This window comes from Rhinopithecus bieti, unplaced genomic scaffold, assembly GCF_001698545.2.
Source record: "Rhinopithecus bieti isolate Rb0 unplaced genomic scaffold, ASM169854v2 scaffold_11488, whole genome shotgun sequence".
Classification (NCBI taxonomy): Eukaryota; Metazoa; Chordata; class Mammalia; order Primates; family Cercopithecidae; genus Rhinopithecus; species Rhinopithecus bieti.
In genome coordinates this window covers 1616169-1630747 of record NW_016806879.1, presented here as the reverse complement: position 1 = coordinate 1630747, position 14579 = coordinate 1616169, and the positions used below count along the sequence as shown (strand labels likewise).

At 53.6% G+C, this 14579-nt stretch overlaps 1 protein-coding gene across 1 annotated transcript in view; it reads right to left on the bottom strand.

Moving 5' to 3' along the window:
• The window catches only part of VWCE (von Willebrand factor C and EGF domains), a 46976-nt gene extending 33290 nt beyond the window's left edge, over window positions 1-13686 (bottom strand). Inside the window, exons 1-7 of the mRNA XM_017878479.1 lie at window positions 13199-13686; window positions 9638-9732; window positions 9420-9509; window positions 8955-9083; window positions 5123-5239; window positions 1152-1268; window positions 150-278 (exon numbers count right to left, since the gene is read on the bottom strand). Coding sequence (XP_017733968.1) covers window positions 150-278; window positions 1152-1268; window positions 5123-5239; window positions 8955-9083; window positions 9420-9509; window positions 9638-9732; window positions 13199-13308 — 787 coding nt within the window. The 5' untranslated portion in view covers window positions 13309-13686. The remainder of the gene's footprint in view (window positions 1-149; window positions 279-1151; window positions 1269-5122; window positions 5240-8954; window positions 9084-9419; window positions 9510-9637; window positions 9733-13198) is intronic.
• Between the last annotated feature and the right edge of the window lie 893 nt (window positions 13687-14579).

Below are 14579 nucleotides of genomic sequence, written 5' to 3'. Positions count from 1 at the left end.
GCAGGAGAATCGCTTGAATCAGGGAGGCGGAGCTTGCAGTGAGATGACATCGCACCCCTACACTCCAGCCTGGGTGACAGAGCGAAACTCAAAAAAGAAGGAAAGGAAAGGGGAGGGGAGGGGAGGGGAGGGGAGGGGAGGGGCCTCACCTTCACAGGACACGCGGTCAGCTCGGAGCCTGAAGCCAGGTCGGCATGTGCATAGGAAGCTGCCCACGGTGTTGTGGCAGGAATGGTGACAGATTCGCCTCTCCAATGGCCTCCGACACTCGTTTACATCTGCGGGAGAGCCTCGCTGCGGACAGCTGCTTTGTTTGGGGTACCGAGCCCTTCTTCCGCCCATCCCTTAGCTCAAAAGACTTGGGGAGTTTCCCTGCCACGTTCTTACAGGGTCCATCCCTGCCCAAGGTGCGGGATGTGACTCAGGCAGTTGGGAGCGGGGCTGAAATCTAGTGCTAGTCTTGTTGATAGGTTCACATATACAGCAGGCATTTCATGCGAGTATCAGAGACTCAGCCCCAGCACTACGCAGCGGTAATTAATTGCTGCCTGGTGGGGATAAATCCCGCTGAGAAGCTCATCTCCAAACCTTCCACCCTCCCGTTTTTCTTTCCGAAAAAAGTCTCAAAACTCACTGAGCTGCTCAAGGTAGGCTTCGGGACAAATACCTAACTCCGCTAAAACAAGGTCTTTTTTCAGGCCCATGGGACCCCACCTTCAGCCCATGAGCCAAGCTCAAACCAAACATGCCAATCCCTTTCTGGAAATTTCTGCTAATGGGCTGAGAAAACAGGGTCTCCTTCTAAACCAGAGGAACCAAGACATAACGTGCTTTATTTACCAAGGGGAGCAAAGGCAGCCAAGAAAATGGGTGAGCAGAGAGGAATCCTTGGGGTGTATCTGGGAGAGGAGCGGAAGAGAAACATAACAGGATGAAAGTGGCAAATGGCCAGGGAAAGTCCAAGACAGGGTCTTCATTGCAGAGCCACGCCAACCCCAGGGACAGGCAGGCTCTGAGCAAAGGCTCAAACCCCTTCAGGCTCCAGAGGACCAGAAGATCTGATTGTTAACCTTCCCGGGTCCCTGGGCTCCCTCTCCATCTTCCTGATTGGCAGCCTAAGTGTGCAGACCACAGCGTCCTCCCCGCCTTACCTACACAGGAGTGCCGGTTGCCATGAAGGTGGAAGCCAGTTCGACAGGAACACTTGTAGCTGCCAATGCTGTTTTTACATCTCTGCTGACAGGGAGTCCCTAGGCATTCGTCAGTGTCTGGCAGGAAAAGGGACAAGACTGGGGTTCATTTCCCCAACACAACTTTGGAAACATGTGGTCCCCTCTTCCTCTCTCATCTCCATCTCCTATCCCACACAGGGCTGTGGGAAATCACCTTAGCTGCCACTCTTCTGCACTGCCCACATCCAGTCCTAAATACTCTCTGGACCAGCCCATGTCTCTCATCCTCACTGCTACCCCTTAGCCTGGCCACATTCATCTCTAGTCTGGAGAATAGCCACAGCCTCCAGTGTGTCTCTCTGTCTCTACCTAGGTTCCTTCAAGTCATCCTCTGCACAGCTCCAGGATGTTCTGACCAAAGGGCACTTCTAATCAGGGCCCTCCCTGCTCAAAACCCCTCCGCTGCTCCCACGGGTCACAGACCTCATCTTAGGGTAAGACACCAATGCCGCCCCACAGCTCACGACACCTTTGAACATAGTCCTGGTTGCCTTGCCCACCTCCTTCCTTGCCCCTGACCTTCACTCTGGCTTAAATTCTTTTATTGTTTGTTTGTTGTTGTTGTTGTTGTTTGAGACAGAGTGTCGCTCTTTTTGCCCAGGCTGGAGTACAATGGCACAATCTCAGCTCACTGCAGTCTCCATCTCCTGGGTTCAAGCAGTTCTCCTGCCTCAGCCTCGCAAGTAGTTGGGATTACAGGCACGTGCCACCACGCCTGGGTAATTCTGTATTTTTAGTAGAGATGGGGCTTCACCATGTTGGTCAGGCTGGCCTCAAACTCCTGACCTCAGGTGATCCACCTGCCTTGGCCTCCCAAAGTGCTGGGATTACAGGCATGAGCCACTGCACCTGGCCACTGGCTTAAATTCTTGCCATCTTCCAAATGCACCATGCTCTTTTGGTGCTCCCCTTTTGCCCACATTCTCTGTCTGCCTGGAATGCCTTTCTCTCTTGTCTGGCTGGAAAACTCCTAGTCATACTTCAAAACTCAGCTTCAGTGGAACCTCCTCTGTAAAAGTTCCCTAGTGCTGTTTGAAATTGTGAAAAACTGGAAATAATCTCCACGTTCATCAATAAGAGAAGAGTTAGTAAACTATGAAATATTTGCACTGCAGAGTCAGCAGTTAAAAGGAACAAGGCAAGTCTGTTTACCCTGATGTGGAAAGATCTTCAAGACCAACATTGGGCGGGGGTCGGGGGAACAAGCAAAGGAATGACTAGGTTCAAATCCCAACTCTGGCTGGGCGCAGTAGCTGGCTCATGCCTGGAATCCCAGCCCTTTGGTGGCCAAAGGGGGAAGGACAGCTTAAGGCCAGGAATTGGAGACTAGCCTGGGCAACACAGCAAGACCCCATCTCTACAAAAAAGAAAAAAAGAAAAAAAACCTTAGCACTAATGTGATCTTAAGCAAGTAACAATTCCCTTAAGCCTCAGTGTTCCTATCAATAAAATGGAGATAAATAATACCAACTTCACTGGGTAATTTTGAGGGCGAAAGGAGAAAACGCATGTAAAGTGCTTAGTCCAGGACCCAGGACCCGAGAGTTTAGCAACATCGTATCTCTGTAAGTGCCGGTGTATGTACGTACACGTCATGGGAAAGGGCAGTCAGGGCACACAGCAGACCAATACCTGTGTGCTATGGACTAAACTCTGTCCCCTCAAAAATCGTGTTGAAGCCCTGACCACCAATGTAATGGCATTTGGAAGATACAAAGATAAGTAGATAAGAAGATAATTAGGGTTACATGAGGTCATGAGGGTGTGCCCTCTTGATGGGATTAGTGTCCTTGTAAGAAGAGACACGAGACGCCTAGCTGGGTGGCTCACACCTGTAATTCCAGCACTTTGGGAGGTTGAGGCAGGCAGATCATTTGAGGTCAGGAGTTGGAGACCAGCCTGGCCAACATGGTGAAACCCCATCTCTACTAAAAATACAAAAATTAGCCAGGCATGGTGGCGCGCACCTGTAACCCTAGCTATTTGGGAGGATTGGAGAATCACTTGAACCCAGGAGGTGGAGGTTGCAGTGAACTGAGATTGCATCACTGCACTCCTGGGTGACAGAGGGAATGTCCTCTGTCCTCCTCCATGCCACAAAAAAAAAAAAAAAAAAAGAAGAAAAAGAAGAAGAGATACCGGAGAGCTCTCTCTCCAAGTGAGGACACAGCAAGAAGACTACCTTCTGAAAGCCAGTAAGAGCCCTCACCAGAAACTGAATTAGCCGGTGCCTTAATCTTGGACTTTGCAACCTCTAGAACTATGAGAATCGATGTCTGTGGTATAGGCCCCCAGCCTGTGGAATTTTGTTTTTTTTTTTTTTTTTTTTGAGACAGAGTCTGGCTCTGTCACCCAGGCTGGAGTGCAGTGGTGGGATCTCAGCTCACTGCAAGCTCCGCCTCCCAGGTTCACGCCATTCTCCTGCCTCAGCCTCCCATGTAGCTGGGACTACAGGCGCCCGCCACCACGCCCGGCTAATTTTTTTTGTATTTTAGTAGAGACGGGGTTTCACCGTGTTAGCCAGATGGTCTCGATCTCCTGACCTCGTGATCCGCCCGTCTCCGCCTCCCAAAGTGCTGGGATTATAGGCGTGAGCCACCGCGCCCGGCCCAGCCTATGGAATTTTATGATGGCCGCCCGAGCAGACTAAGACATGCAGGCTATTCTCCAGGGAGAGCAGAGGGAAGCAGTGGGAAAGAGGGCCTGGGCTAGCACAATGGCTTTTAAATTTTTTCTTATAATTTATGAAAATGTCAACCACAAAGAAAATAATAGGCCGGGCGCGGTGGCTCAAGCCTGTAATCCCAGCACGTGGGGAGGCCAAGACGGGTGGATCACCANAAAAAAAAAAAAAAAAGAAAGAAAATAATAATGTAAGATTCAGGGGAGCTCACGATTATCCGCCTTGTGAGATTCTTTTCTTCCATAACGCGTAAATAAAAGGCATTTTAAAAGAATGAGTAATAATTATAAGATCTCTCATCCCGCAAACTGAAGAAGGATTCCTTCTCTTCCCTGGGTTTCCCCAACACTTATCCCTCATCCTAACCTTGTTCTTCCGCTCCCCACCAGACTTGGGGGATCCCCCTCCCCGGGGTAGCTCCAGAGCCTGGGCCAGCACTGGGGCAGGTGAAACTGATGAATGAAGTCAGTGAATGACCCCATCCTGGTATGCCCCTCCCATGGCTCCTCTGGTCTCATAGCTCGAGTCTCTCCTGGCCCTCCCTCTGCTCAGTGGCCTCCTTCCCCAGGTTGGTTGGCCCACTCTGCCCTGGCTCTCCTCATGACCTCTCTTCCATCACCATCCCTTTATCCTGCAACAGCAGCAGCAGGTACTTTGTTTTCTGAGAAGAAGTCTCACTCTGTCATCCAGGCTGGAGTGCAGTGGTGCAATCTCAGCTCACTGCAACCCCCGCCAGATGGGTTCAAGCAATTTTCCTGCCTCAGCCTCCTGAGTAGCTAGGATTACAGGCGCTCGCCACCATACCTGGCTAATTTTTGTATTTGTAGTAGAGATGAGGTTTCACCGTGTGGCCAACAGGCTGGTCTCGAACTCCTGACCTCAGGTGATCCTCCCGCCTCGGCCTCCCAAAGTGCAAGGATTACAGATGTGAGCCATCCTGCCTGGCCAGTAGCAGTCGGTTCCAACTGTTAGATGTGCTGGGATTCAAACTCTGACTCCACCTCTTACTAATGACTTGGCCTTGGGCAAGCCTCAGTCTCCACATCAGTCAAACAGGAACCATATCAGCATCTCCCTCAGAAGCCGGTGGTGAAGGTTCAATCCAGTGGCGCACAGAGCACACTGTGCTGGGCATGGCAGGGCTGAGTGTTCAATGTGGCATCCCCATTACCCCTCCCAGAGCAGCCGTTCCTTCTCTGCAGCTCACCTTGGCAGCTGTGGCGGTCGGCAGACAGCTGCATGCCCGGCCCACACTCACACACAAACCCGCCTTCCGTGTTCACACAGTGGCCCTCGCAAGAGGAGCTTACACATTCGTCAATGTCTGGAAAGAGAGAAAGCACGTGTTTACACAGTGGTCCTCGCAAGGGAACTTACACATTCGTCAGTGTCTGGGAAGAAAGCACCCTTGCAGGCCGGGCACTGTGGCTCATGCCTATAATCCCAGCACTTTGGGAGGCTGAGGCAGGCAGATCACCAGAGTAAGGAGTTCAAGACCAGCCTGACCAACATGGAGAAACCCCGTCTCTACTAAAAATACAAAATTAGCCAAGCATGGTGGTGCATGCTTGTAATCCCAGCTACTTGGGAGGCTGAGGCAGGAGAATCGCTTGAACCCAGGAGGTGGAGATTGCGGTGAGCCAAGATTGCACCATTGCACTCCAGCCTGGGCAACAAGAGCGAAACTCCGTCTCAAGAAAAAAAAGAAAAAGAAAAGAAAGCAGCCTTACACGGCCCTATCTGAACATGACTGTGACTCAGGAACAAATCAACCCCACAAGGACCCTGAGCCCACACCAAGCCTGCCCTCAGCAGCGTGGAATCCCCACCTGCACCCCAGGAAGAAAGAGCAGACACCAGGAAGGTCACTAGCTATGAGGAAACCCCAGGAAGGAAGAGGCCAAGGGACTGGGGCCCCCTTTAGCCCATGGAGATCAGATGAGGAGAGAAGATGGACCCAACTGTTTCCAATGGCCCTGCCTGCAGGGCAGCCCTAAAGGGCCCTCAAAAGGGCAGAGGGCAGTGGACAGGGAGGCTGATTAAATAATCAACACAGTCATTCTCTTAAAGGTTCACTGAGTGCCAACTGTGTGCTGCAGACCCAGAATGGGGCTGTTGAGGACGCAAATGTGAGTAAGACACAGCGCTGACTCCAGATGTTCACAGTCTGATAACACAGGAGCCAAGACACACACCCAAGGGAGAACAGTGCCTGCTGGGGTGATATATGCCTCACCAGGGACAGACTGGCCCCAGCAGGCATGCCGTGGAAGAGCGACTGGCTGAGAGGACCAGGATTATCGGGGGAGGGACTGCCCAGGTGAAGAAAGGGTCTGATGTGCTTCCAGGCAGCAGCTGGGCTCCTTTCAAACTGTCCTGAGGCCCAGACTGGTTGAAGCTTGGGTTCCTTTCGAAGCAGCAGGAGACAGGACTGAAGATGTGAATTAAGAGGAGACTATGGCCAGGTACAGTGGCTCACGCCTGTAATCCCAGCACTTTGGGCGGCCAAGGTGGGCGGATCACGAGGTCAGGAGATCGAGACTACCCTGGTCAACATGGTGAAACCCCGTCTCTACCAAAAATACAAAAATTAGCTGGGCGTGGTGGCACGTGCCTGTAATCCCAGCTACTTGGGAGGCTGAGGCACAAGAATCACTGAACCAGGGAGTCAGAGTTGCGGTGAGCTGAGATCACACCACTGCACTCCAGCCTAGCGACAGAGCGAGACTCTGTCTCAAAAAAAAAAGATGAGACTAAGTTGTGGTGACTAAATCCAAGTAGTACTTTAGGAAGGCGAGCCTAGTGAGATGTTCTGATCTGAGGGATGATAGGAGCTGGGAGACAGACCTCCCCAAATCATGCTGCATGCGATCCCTTCCCTGCCAAAGATCTGCAGCAGCTTCTGAAGACCTAAGGGCTCAGCTCAGTCTACTCAGTCTGCACTCACTGTGTAGTGAGTCTCCCCACTGTGGCCCCCAAGCCCATGGGACACCCCCACTCTCCTTATTCCCTAGTTAGCCTTCTACCCAGCATCTACCCACTGTTTCTAACAGCTGGACAGTCAAGACCATGCTCAACATTGCTAAGAAACCCACCCTGACTAACCCCATTCCACTGGGATGTCTCGTGGCTACAGTCAGTGCCACCCTGTCCTGCAAGTGCTCCTGACATTGTTCTCTGGCTTCTCCTTGATTCCGTTTGCCTCAGAAATAAGAAGTACGTGCAGAAAGTGCCCCAAGGTGAAAGGTATTCGGGAGCAGATCAATTGCTTCCATTGTTTTTCCTATCTGGAGGAGATGCTACAACAAGCAAGGAACTCCAAGACACCTTTAGTGAGACCCTCGGACCCAATAGCGTCCTTCTGGGAAATAATCAGAGAAGCCGACAAGCAGCCTCTTTATGGTAGCATTATTTATAGTGGTGAAACACTGCAAACCTCTTAAAGAAGGAACAACAGACAAATACTTATTTTAGTTACAGCAACCACATATGTAACTGCTAAAAATAATTTTTTTTTTTTTGAGACAGAGTCTTGCTCTGTCACCCAGGCCAGAGTGCAGTGGCACGATCTTGGCTCACTGCAACCTCCATCTTCTGGGTTCATGCAATTCTCCTGCCTCAGCCTCCTGAGTAGCTGGGATTACAGGCATGCACCACCACACCGGCTAGTTTTTGTGTTTTTAGTAGAGACAGGGTTTCACCATGTTGGCCAGGCTGGTCTTGAACTCCTGAACTCAAGTAATCCACCCGCCTCAGCCTCCCAAAGTGCTGGGATTACAGGCGTGAGCCACCGAGCTCAGCGGAAAAAAAAAAATTATGTTGCAAGAAATTGTTAGTGATACCTACAACATAAAATAAGATAGGAAAAATAATAAAAACTACAGGTAAGATATAACCCCAATTTTCTAAAGCATACATCTATGCATGCTTAACATACATATACACACACAAACACAGACACACCCAGGGAAAAGGGCAGGAAAAAAAAACTTGATTTTAGTAACAAATATCTCTGGGTGGGGACTTCCAGAGAATGCTTATTTTCATCTTTCTCCTCTTACTTTCCAAATGTTCTACAATGAACTATCTGTTGATTTTCTATTCAGGGGAGAAACATTATTTTACCAAGTTAAAACTCCAAAAAGGCTTTTGTCGCTCTGGAAAGATTGGCAAGAAACTGGTCACAGTGGCTGTTTCTGGGGAAGGTAACAGATTTTGTCCATAGAAACGTTTTAAAAATCATAAACAAATAATACATTCACAAAATAATTATTGAGTTTAGCTTCCCTCATCTTTCAGATGATATTTTCCCAAGAAGGCTTCCCTGGCCAACCCTACCGACTCTGGGTTCCATGCCTCTCTGTGGACCCTGGCACCTTGCCCTTCCCAGTTAAGGTCCCCATGACAATTGGGCTGTTCTTGTCCTATTACTTGTCTTCCTTCCTCATATTCAGAAACTGCCTAACAGGGGCTGGGTGCGGTGGCTCACGCCTGTAATCCCACCACTTTGGGAGGCCGAGGTGGGCGGATAACAAGGTCAGGAGTTCGAGACCACCTGGCTAACATGGCAAAACCCCATCTCTACTAAAAATACAAAAATTAGCTGGGTATGGTTGCACTCGCCTGTAATCCCAGCTACTCGGGAGGCCGAGGCAGGAGAACTGTTTGAACCCAGGAGGTGGAAGCTGCAGTGAGCTGAGACCACGCTACTGCACTCCAGCCTGGGCAAAAGAGCGAAACTCCGTCTCAAAAAAAACAAAAACAAAAACAAAAAGAACTCCCTAACAGGGACTGACTGTGGCTCCCGTAACTGCAGTCCCTAGCTCAGTTCCTGCCCCTAAGAAGTGCTCAATAAATATTTGTAAAATAACAGAAGTGACACATTTCTCTTGTTTTTGTGTCTCTCTGCCCACTCTGATACATCAGAGCCTATCTTGGCTCAGCCTAGCTCTTGCAATACACTGGAGACCATCCTGGCAGGATGGGGAGGAGATATAATTCCCGCTGTCCCCCTCCCCCAGCACTCCCAGAGGTCTCACCTGTACACCTGATGCCAACAGCTGTCTCCGTCATCGAGAAGCCCACGGGGCACACTCGGGCCACCTCCTGACAGCCGCCGTGGTTGCAGGTAAGGTCACAGCCATACTCCCCACATGGTCCATGGGTTTCTAGAGCAGGCATCGCATGGGTGAGCATGCATCCTGTGGCAGTCCCAGCCACCCCCACCTCACCAGGATCCTCCTGAATTCTGTTGGGAGGGTAGCTCTGAAGGCAAACAGGCCTGGGTTTAAATCCAGCTCTGCCATTTACCAGCTGTGTGACCCGGGGCAAGACAATAACTTCTGTGTCTCAGTTTCTTCATCTATAAAATGGGCACAAAATGTCTACCTAATAGAGTTGTCTGAAGCTGAGATGCCAGGACCCATCTCAAGTGCTCACTGCCCAGCACATAACCTCAATGCTCATTCATCTGTTCCCATCAACCACTGCCCATCCCCAGTTACCTGGGCAGGTGGCCCCTTGCTCTCCATCCTGGCAGGAGCAGACGTTGGGAGCGATGCAGATGCCACTCCCACAGCCGAAGGAGCAGAGGGCTGAGAGGAGAAGTGCAGGTGAGAGACAAGGGACTGGGGACCCCCGTCTGCCCCTCGGACCGGGGACTGAGGGCTGGCAACACACACTGCTGGAGGAGAAGGCTTGGGGCACAGGGACAAGCACTTACGCAGGGTGCAGTGTCCACCACCCATAGAGGGCGCCCAGCCAGGGCAGCAACCACTCCCGAACCCAGAGAGGCAGACGTGGGGCCCCAGCCTGCGTCTGCAAGAGAAGAGAGAGCACTTTCCTCATTCTATACTAAGGGAGACACTGGTCAACAGGAAAGTCTCCCAGCCAGTCTGTAAGTCAATCAACGAACAGTTCTCCAGAAAAATGACCCAGACAGTCTCTCCTGGAGGCAAGACAGACAAATGTGAGACAATAGATACTGGCCTCCTACAGATATCTGCCACATGAACACAGAGCAGAGTGGCCAGGAGAGGGGCCTCAGAGCTGAAGAAAGGCTGTGCAATGGATGAGGAGCCCCAGGGGTGGCTGCCTCAGGACCTTTGCACTTACAGTTCCTGCTTTAAGAAAGGTTCTTAAAGCCGGGTGCGGTGGCTCATGGCCCATAATCCCAGCACTTTGGGAAGCCGAAGCAGGATGATCATTTTGAGCCCAGGAGTTTGAGACCAGTCTGGGCAACATGGCGAAACCTCATCTCTACCAAAAACACAAAAACTAGCTGGGCATGGTGACACACACCTGTAGGGTCAGCTACTTGGGAGGCTGAGGTGGAAGAATGGCTTGAGCCTGTGAGGCAGGGGTTGCAGCAAGCCAAGTTGGCACCACTGCCCTCCAGTCTAGGTGACAGAGCCAGACCATCTCAAAAAAAAAGAAAGAAAGATTCTTCCTCAGACACACACTGGGCTCCCTCTCCCCCTTCACCCAGATCTCTGCCCAAGGCACCTTCTCAGAGAGGCCTTCCTTGTCGACCCTTACTTTGCTTTATTCTCCACAACATTTACTTCCTGGGACATTAGATTAGTTTTTAATTTATTAATTCATTGTCTCCCCTACAACTCCCTGATGACAAGGGTTTCTTATCTGTTTACCCAAGCACCTAGAGCAGTGCCTGGCATATAGTGGGTGTTCAATAAATGGCTGTCGAGGGAAAGGTTGAGAAGGGTGACATCTCTGGGGTGGGTGTGGGGTCATCAGTGAGCCACCCAAAACTGGAGGCAGTGGGGGTCTGTTCAACCAGGAATGAGGTCCAGAAAGGGTGGGAAGCCAGATGCATCCAACTGGTGCTGGGTGCTAAGTGAGGCGTGACCATACAGCCATAAACAAGCTACTGCCCCCACCTTCAAGGAACATAGGGCAGACTAGGAGCCAGATGATAACAGCATAGAGTGATGAATGGGCTGTGGAGCCCTGAGGAGGGTCAGGGGGGTTTCCTGGAAGGGCAGCATCTAGGCTGAGGTCAGAGAGAAAACTTTGGGAGGCCAAGGCAGGCAGATAACTTGAGGTCAGAAGTTTGAGACCAGCCTGGTCAATCCGGCAAAACCCTGTCTCCACTAAAAAAAAAAAAATACAGTCCGGGTATGGTGGCTTACGCTTGTAATCCCCGCATTTTGGGAGGCTGAGGTGGACAGATCACCTGAGGTCAGGAGTTCAAGACCAGCCTGACCAACATGGAGAAACCTCATCTCTACTAAAAATACAAAATTAGCCGGGCATGGTGGCGCATGCCTGTAATCCCAGCTACTTGGGAGGCTGAGGCAGGAGAATCGCTTGAACCCGGGAGGCGGAGCTTGCAGTGAGCCGAGATCAAGCCATTGCACGCCAGCCTGGGTGACAGAGTAAGATTCTGTCTCAAAAAAAAAACACGTAGGGCAGCCCGCAAAAGAAGAGGAAGGGAGGCCGGGCGCGGTGGCTCAAGCCTGTAATCCCAGCACTTTGGGAGGCCGAGACGGGTGGATCACAAGGTCAGGAGATCGAGACCATCCTGGCTAACACCGTGAAACCCCGTCTCTACTAAAAAATACTAAAAAAAACTAGCCGGGCGAGGTGGCGGGCGCCTGTAGTCCCAGCTACTCGGGAGCCTGAGGCAGGAGAATGGCGTAAACCCAGGAGGCGGAGCTTGCAGTGAGCTGAGATCCGGCCACTGCACTCCTGCACTCCAGCCCGGGCTACAGAGCGAGACTCCGTCTCAAAAAAAAAAAAAAAAAAAAAAAAAAAAAAAAAAAAAAAAGAGGAAGGGAGAGGGTGTTCCAGCAGGGAAAACAGCACAACTGCAGGCCTCGAGGGGGACAGAGAGGACAACTGCAACCAGCTCCAGTCATGGACTGGACAGAGGGTGATGAAATCCAGCCTGGTTTGAGCTTCCAACCCCACCGCAACAGAAAAGGGACAAGAAACCCCTTCCCAACGGCGTCCCACCAGTGTTGAGAGCTGAGGGAAGGTGATGCTGTGAGGTAGGCACTCTGTAAAGCACCCACTCTGCGCTGCGCACCGCACCAGGCACTGGGGACATGGGACAAGGCAAACTTATCGCGTTCTTGGGGAGAAGAATCTGTGCCAAAATGTGACAAGTATTCCGGAAAGGGAAGCTCAGGGCACCATGGCAGCATAGAAAAGTCTGAGGAAAGCTGTCCCTGGGGCCTTTTTCCCTCTCTGAGGTCATCACAGAAGAAAGGGGGGCCCTCCTGCTGGCGGGAGCTGGCAGTGAAGTCTCACCCACCCCCTTGCTGCTGTGATTATGGCAGCAGCTTGACAAGGAGGGGACAGGAGAATGAGCGGAGCCTTGGGACTCTCAGAAACTGACAGGCAGTGCCACCAAGGCGGCAGATAAAAGGGTGCCCAGGGAGGCTGATGGAGTCGAACTCTCAGGTGAGCCGGGACCGAGCACCCGCCAGAGCGTCCCAAGGAGCCTCTTAGTGCTGGTGACAGAGGGACAGGTGGTGGGAGCCTGTGGAACGCCGCGGCGCCGGGGCCGGATCTGAGCAGGAACTGGCTGTGGCTGTGGAACACACGTGCGAGCTGCAAGCTTGGCCAGGCCGCCCCCGCTGCGCGCCCCCCGGAGGACGTGGCCGCAGGCCAGGCCGCCCGCTGACACCGTGTTCCCTAGCTCCGAGCATCACGCACACACGCTCACCGCCCCGCCGCAGCCCTGGGGAAAGCACGTGCGGAGGGCGGCATCCATCGCGAAAGACAGCGGAGGGGAATGCACCCCCCCTCCCCCGCCCCGCCGCGCGCGCAAGCACGCACGAACAGAAAACGAAAGGTGACCCAGAGACCCCGGCGGTTCCAAGGTACACGACGTTCTTAGGGCCAAGACCCAGGGAAAGCCCCGCGCAGCGGGGGAGGCCAGGCGCTGCCCAGGCAGAGCCATGGGCACGCTGCGGGGTGAGCCAGACAGTCCGGATACCAGATGGCACGTCCTAGGCTCCCCTCTCCAGAGGTCCGCGCTCCAGGGCACATTAGGAGTCACCCAGCGCCTGGACCTCCGTCCCCCCAGGTCCCAGTCAGGACAGCCCCAGCCAGGGGCGCACGATGAGCACCCGCCCAGAGGCACAAGTTGCTGTCTCTTTGTCCCGTCCCCGAGCTATGCCCGCGCTGATAGCACCCCAGAGGAAGCCCCGACCCGTGGCTGCCTGTGGCTCCTGGGCGCCCCTCCGCGCCTCTCGGCTGCACGCGGGTAGCGCTCTCCCGGGCGAGGGGGCGGGGAGGAGCTCGGGGCGCTTACCTCTCGGCGGCGAAGTGCCCGGGCGGCTTTCTCCCGGTGTAGCCTCGGGTTGGGGCCCCCGGCAGCAGAAGCGCGACACAGGCGGCCCGAAGAAGCAGTCCGGCCCACATGACCGGCGGCGGCGGGTCCCCCGGGCTGGGCTCAGCTCCTGCGCCGCGCACGGGGGAGGGGGCTGCCGGCCTTTGCCCCTCCTCCTGGCGCCGCGGGAAGCGAACCAGCAATCCCTGAACTGGCAAGCGGAGCTGAGCAGGGGGGCTGGGGACGCCGAGAGGAGGGGCCGAGGGCCGCGAAGGGACGCGGGCGGACGGCTGTGGGGTCTCCGGCACCTCGAAGGGAAACACACAAAGGCAACGCCACCGGCCTGCTGATGCCTCTCCGAGAGGCGCCGAGCCCAGGGCCGGGGCAAAGATCAGGGACCCCTGGGGGCGGGGTTTCGCCCTCGGCCCACACCCCCTGCCCGGGTTTGGGAGTCGGCTTCCTGCGAAGCGCTGACTGAGGGCGTCAGACCGAGGCCCCAGGAGGAAACAGACTTCAGGAACAAGGCTAGCGCCCGAGGCTGCGCGCCCCGGGCATGGCCCCTGTCGGTGGGACCCGAGACGCCTTGTTTTCATGAGGTGGTAACCGTGGAAATTCGAACCCAGGACGCCAGGCCGCTGCGCCGCTGGGCAGTTCTAGGCCTGCCCCTAGCCTGCCAGCAGGTCTGCACCCTAACGCCGGAGTGCGCAGATCTGTAGGTCCAACCGCCCCCTGGCCGAAGTGCGCTGATCTGTAGGTCCAACCGCTCCCTGGCCGGGGCCCCTAGCCACTCTTGAAGCCCTGGCCTCCTCTGGGCACCCAGGGGGCAGATGGCTGGCCTCCCGACTGCTGGTGGCAAGGCGAGGAAGCAGCTGGCGCCATTGGCAGTGGAGAGGCAGAAGCAGATCTGGAAGGCTCCTCTTTGCCCCTTCTGCAGCTGCCCCAGGCTGTGGTCAGAGACTGGGGGTCTGCGTAGGGATTTAGGTAAGGAAGGGGTGCGGCAAGGGGTGCGTGGAAATAAAAATCATCCCGCTGGGAGAAAGCTGAAAGGATAACTGATTTTACCTTCTGCTCCATGCAGTAATCCTTCCCTTAGCCACTCACAATTAGTCAAGATTTTGCTTAAATACTCCCAGGGGTAAGAAACTCACTACCTGTTAAGAAGCAGCCCATCCAGTTTTGAACATTTGTTTTAAAGTGTGTTCACTTCCCAGCTGAAAAATCCCAGTTCCTTTGGCCTTCCTGCTACCTCTGCCTTTAACTGAAGTGCTTAACATTGGTGGCCACAAATGGACATGGAGTACCAGCGGCGGCCTGGACTCACGCCTCCTTCCTGCAGACAACATACTTTTACTAATGCACCCTA